Genomic DNA, 6,264 nt, shown 5'->3' on the forward strand with positions numbered 1-6,264 from the left:
TTCATTCAAATAAATGTGGTCTTACCGCACTATTTCATCTCTGTATCTGATTTGAAGTGGGCAGAAAGCTAGAGCTAACGAGCCGTAACTGACGAAAATAACCACCATTTTTACCCTTCCGGTTAAATATTGCGCTGCTAACATCATAAACAGCTTTAAGTTGTCAATGCTGGCAAATGACCATATAATAAGCGGGATAATCAACGGCTTGCCGGCTTAATTTCAGCGGCTTAATTTTTTGCTAAAATTAAAGGATTTTAGCAAAAAACTTAACACCACCATCTAGTGGACTGTAAAGAAACTGATTTTTGTTACTACAAAATAGTATAATAAAAGATCGATACTTGGCGTCCGTGTATCAATACAGTATTGCCGCGGAAAATATCGCGATACTATGCTGTATCGATTTTTTCCCCCACCCCTACAGAGCATAAGCTCCAAAATCTAGTCTTTCTCTGCACTAATGTTTTTCAGAGCAGAGAGATGCCGACAGTGCGGTAAGCCACAGCGGGCGGAGGGGTCAAAATATCCCCCGATTCTTCCTTATGATGAAGAACCTCTTGGATTAGGGATGATATGAAGGAACCAGCAGGGTTTTACTCAATAATGATGTGTAAGTGAAACCTGCCCAGCTATTCTACTCTCCCAGGGACTATTATTCGCTGGTTCATCATCTCTGCGGTACTATGAGGGGCAGGTGTGCTGTAAATCACTGTCTGTCTTCTAATACTACGGCTTCTTTAATCATTAATGTGTACTAATGAATTCAGCAGCTTAAAAATGCCTTTGGATTAAACCAAGTGCTCTCCTTGATCAACCACTACACTGGTCTCTTAAAAATATCATCAGAGCACCTCCGGAGAGAAGCAGAAGAGGATGATTATTTGAAGGGAAAAGTATATATTTTAGCACCTAAAACAAGGAGAAAGTATAGCAACTTCGGAACCTTTATATTTTTATGAAGAAATATTGTGAGTAAAAGTATATAGATATTCATGGCATGCTGTTAGTTTCCACAGAAAATTTGTTTAATTTGTCCATAAGCTTGTAAAAACAAAGGAAAATGGCTGTACTGTTTAGTAATACACTTACAATGAGAAGATACGGGGCAAGTGTTAGTGTTGTTTTTGCTAACTAAAACGAAGACTACAAATCGTTTGGGTAACTGAAATAAAGCTGAAATAAAACAAAAATATTCTATGCAAACTAAAAACGACTTTAATAAGTTCAAGGTGAAGCACTAAAATTACTAAAACTGAATTAAAAATATATTAAAAATATTTTAATAGAAATATACAAAAAATAATACAAATTATGAGAGCAAAGCACAAAAAAATACAAATTAAAATGAAAACAAAAATAAAAGTTAATTCAAAATATTCATAAATACTATAAGCAGCATTAGACAATGAGAGGTATTTCACTTCTTAACCCTGTCTGTGCAAAGTTAAATGCAATCTTTCATATATCATATCATATCCACTTTTACTTGGTAAAACATGTAGCTTTAGGATGATATTGTCACGGTTAGCTATTAACTATTAGTTTTGTTTTCATGGACTTGTCATTGGTTTTCTTCAGTCACATGTCTTCCTTTGTTCAGTTTTCCAGCCACTCTTTAGCTGTCATGGTAATTAATTGAATCTACTCAGGTGTTCATCGTTATTGCCCTTATTTGTGTTGTATTTAAGTTGCTGCTGTTTGACCTTTCATTTGTCTGGTATTGCCTGTGTTGTCTTGCAGTTGAGCTATCTGTGGATTTATTTAATAAACCTCGTTTTATTTTCATCATCGTCTTCATCCTTTGGACTAATCGTGACAGAATACCAGACCCTAAAGATGAGAAGAACTATGGACATTGCTTCCATTAATGTTGCCCAGACGAGGGGTAATAAGTTACTGGAAAGAGGAACAGTGTTTGTGTTCGAGCAAGGCAGAGACTTGGAGCTTTACGTGGAGGAGTTCCTCGACATCTGCCATCTTGCCACCTGTGACAAAGTCTGTCTAATGGAGGGATTTTGGTGTGGACTGGACGAAGATCTCCGCTTCGTCATGCCCCGCGGTGCTCTCTGCTGGACCCTGGAGGCTTACATCAACTTCGCACTGTGGACATACGGGTCCACGTTCACAGTGGGCGGAGCAGAGGATGATAGCAACCTCGTCCAGCCACACCGCACAGACATCGCACAGCCAGACCCAGAGCACAGCCCACCAACACCTCTCACTATGGAGACGACAACGCTAGAGCCCCCCGCAGACGGGGAGCTTCCGCCCGCTGCGAGAACGGAGCCTGTGATGGCAGCGCCCACTAATGCCCTTGAGCCGAAGCCCCTATGTGAGTCTGACCAGGGGTGTGAGCCGGCAACAGCTGTCCCTGTGGGAAATATGGTGGACATTGATTCTGGGGAGGACTGGCTCATTAACTGGGACACGGAAATACTGCTTCCCACCCTACCCCACCCTGATATCGCTACACTTTCTTCATCGTCGCTGGTTCTAGACAGCATTCCACCGGGTTCCCTTGGTCAGTCGTCACTCTGCCTGCGCCACGGACTTGCGAGCCCTTCGCTGCGCTCCGTATCTCCACCCCTACGGCTTCAGTGGGCTCCTCCTTCCCCCCGGCTCCGCCTCAGTCCTCGGGCACTCAGGCTCCACCCCGGACGCTCGTCGCTGCGGCTACACCTAGGTCTTCAGTGCCAGTGGTGTCGCTTGGTTCCATCAGCTCTCCGTCGTTGCCCTGGGATCCCCTGACATCGGCTCTGTCTCCTTCAGTCGTCCCGCGGACGTCGTCGGCCACACGAACACCTTGGCTCCTCCCTCCATCGACTCCACCGTGGGCTGTCATCCTTGCTGCGCTCTGGGTCTGATGTCCAGTTTTGTTGTTCAGTAATCTCCATCATGTCCATCCTTTAATAATAGAATGTGTACCCCATGGTTAAAAAATACCTATGGCCACTCCTCCCATCATCGCCTCCATGGTTGCTCCCACCATCTGTGCCTCCATGGAGTCTCTGCCTGTCTGCCTGCCTGTTATCAACAGCCCTCTGCCTGCTCCTCTTCTCCAGCTCCTCGCCCTCCTCCAAAGCCCCCACCATCCCTCCCTTACCTCTTCATTTACGGCACGAGGTCGCGCCTTCCAGGAGGGGACTTGTCATTGGTTTTCTTCAGTCACATGTCTTCCTTTGTTCAGCCACTCTTTAGCTGTCATGGTAATTAATTTAATCTACTCAGGTGTTCATCGTTATTCGCGGCTACACCTAGGTCTTCAGTGCCAGTGGTGTTGCTTGGTTCCATCAGCTCTCCATCGTTGCCCTGGGATCCCCTGACATCGGCTCTGTCTCCTTCAGTCGTCCCGCGGATGTCGTCGGCCACACGAACACTTTGGCTCCTCCCTCCATCGACTCCGCCGTGGGCTGTCATCCTTGCTGCGCTCTGGGTCTGCAACACCTGGCCACTCCTCCCATCATTGACCCCATGGTTGCTCCCACCATCTGTGCCTCCATGGAGTCTCTGCCTGTCTGCCTGCCTGTTATCAACAGCCCTCTGCCTGCTCCTCTTCTCCAGCTCCTCGCCCTCCTCCAAAGCCCCCACCATCCCTCCCTTACCTCTTCATTTACGGCACGAGGTCGCGCCTTCCAGGAGGGGACTTGTCATTGGTTTTCTTCAGTCACATGTCTTCCTTTGTTCAGCCACTCTTTAGCTGTCATGGTAATTAATTTAATCTACTCAGGTGTTCATCGTTATTGCCCTTATTTGTGTTGTATTTAAGTTGCTGCTGTTTGACCTTTCATTTGTCTGGTATTGCCTGTGTTGTACACAGCTGTCTTGTAGTTGAGCTATCTGTGGATTTATTTAATAAACCTCGTTTTATTTTCATCTTCATCTTCATTCAGATATTGTACAACTTAAGTGTATATATAAAACAATTATTTTACATGAAATAAACATGACAGAAATATCCACATGAATAATAACAGTAACTTTTCTATCCCCCTAGAAAAGTAGTCCTGCCTCAAATGAATAATTCCTTTAATAATACTATGTGTATTCAATATTGTTTTCAATATTATTATTATCATTATTAATATCATAGAAACATTGAGCAGTAATAAGATGATGTTGATGGGATGATATTTTATATAAGGACGGTAATGGTTTAATGAAGATCATAACACTAAATATATATACCTAAAATATATAAATATAACTAAATCAAATCTGCACCCAACATATACCACACATGTTTTTAATGCACCGCATCCTGATTTTAATGCACCACACGCTTCTTTTAATGCACCACATCAGCTTAGGCATACATACATATACATATAGTAATCTTACCGTGAATTGGAAAGGAAAACAAAAACAAAAAAAAAACCTTGACACAGAAGCTAGAATAGGTGTGGTATGTGTTGGGTATGTGTCATTATTACATTATTATTATTACGATTGTTATTACATTATTATTATTATTATCATTACTTTTATTATTATTGATATTACTGTTGCCGTCATCACAAGGTATTATTAGCATCACCATCTTTAGTATTATTATTATTATTATTATGCATGCTAGTACTACTTGAATACTACTACTATTATTGTCAGATGGTCATCACTGTTTATTTTCATTGCTGTTATTATCATTGCTGTTCTATTGCTGTTTTTGTGTTTTGTGTTCACCGTATGTTGTACGTCTACTGTAAGGGTATTACTGTACATTACCTTTTTTTTTTTACACCTTTGTTCATAAATTATTTTCTAAGTTAATCAACATGATATTGATGCTCTCAATATAACTGTATTTAATTCAGAATTCTCAAAAAAAAAATCATAATCAAAGAATAAATACCCTACTGTTCAAAAGTTTGGGATCAGTAAAGTATTTCTTTTTTTAAAGAAATTAATACTTTTATCCAGCAAGGATGCATTAGATTGATCAAAAGTAACAGTAAAAACATTTAGCCTATAATGTTGCAAAAGATTTCTATTTTATATAAATACTGTAATTTTGAACTTTCTTTACATCAAAGATTACAGGGGGAAAATGTATTACAGTTTCCACAAAAATATTAAGCAGCACAACTGTTTTAACACCGACTGTTTTGAGCAGCAAATCAGCATACTAGCATGATTTCTGAAGGATCATGTGACACTGAAGACTGGAGTAATGATGCTGAAAATTCAGCTTTGAAATCACCATGTAAAGCTGTGCTAACATGTAATATTGTTTTTACTGTATTTTTAAATAATATATGAATATTTATAAATAATATATAAAAATGAGCATAAGACACTACATTCAATTACATTGTAACCCAAACTTTCGATCGGTAGTGTATCTATATAGTTACTACAGAGCGACAACATGTTTCATGATTGGTGACAATATGTGGCGGGCTGTGTTACAGATCCAGCCCAAAGTTCAGTTAAGAATTAAATGAAGCCATTAGTTTTCTATGAAATGTAAAGTGAAAGTCCATAACAGACTAAATTAACAACATCATTCCAACAGTCATGAAATCGAACGCTTCATCTAAACAGGTGTCTGAGCATATTTCTTAATATTCATCCTACCCCTGTTGATCAGTCACGCCATTAATAAAGACATGACGGTTGATCAATCTGCCTTCACGTCTAAACCTACAGATGAAGCATGATGCTGCCATCAAAACACACCGAAAGGAATTAAATGGCGGTCTCTCTGACATCAGTACTTACCGTGTATGAGGTAATGGTATTGGGAGGGAGATGCAAAGAAAAGGATCAAAAGTGTTGCTCTGTTTCTGACAGTGCGGACAGGTAAGCGAGGATCTGGAATCAACAGAGGACACAGTGAGCCATTTCAACTAAGACAAACATTTAAAGGGGTCATATGATGCTATTTTAAAGATCATTATTTTGTGTATTTGGTGTAACAGAATATGTTGACATGCTTTAATGTTCAAAAAACACATTATTTTTCAAATACTGTACATTATTGTAGGTCCTCTATGCCCCGCCTCTCTCAAACACGTCGTTTTCAACAAAGCCCCCTCCTTTGACAAGCGCAGTCTGCTCTGATTGGCCAGCTAACCCAGTGCATTGTGATTGGCCGAAAACCGCAAGCACTTGTCTGAAATGTAACGCCCCTTACCATAATAATAATGTCGATAATGTCGTTAGTTTTACCATCAGCTCAAGCCGAAAGGGCAACAGAGTCGTGTGACAGACACAGTGATGAAGCTGGTATGTGCTCTCTCGCGCTCTCTCTCTCTCTCGCTC

The 6,264-nt window shown here is 40.8% G+C and overlaps 1 protein-coding gene across 3 annotated transcripts in view; it reads right to left on the reverse strand.

Annotated features, from left to right (window-relative positions):
* Positions 1–6,264, reverse strand: part of LOC107719173 (ubiquitin carboxyl-terminal hydrolase 31) — a 44,948-nt gene that overhangs the window by 31,646 nt on the left and 7,038 nt on the right. For all 3 annotated transcript variants that reach the window (XM_016526547.1, XM_016526546.1, XM_016526545.1), the window contains exon 4: positions 5,722–5,814. In XM_016526547.1, the coding sequence (XP_016382033.1) occupies positions 5,722–5,814 (93 nt within the window). The remainder of the gene's footprint in view (positions 1–5,721; positions 5,815–6,264) is intronic.

Source organism: Sinocyclocheilus rhinocerous, unplaced genomic scaffold, assembly GCF_001515625.1.
Source record: "Sinocyclocheilus rhinocerous isolate Xijiao unplaced genomic scaffold, SAMN03320098_v1.1 scaffold2982, whole genome shotgun sequence".
Classification (NCBI taxonomy): Eukaryota; Metazoa; Chordata; class Actinopteri; order Cypriniformes; family Cyprinidae; genus Sinocyclocheilus; species Sinocyclocheilus rhinocerous.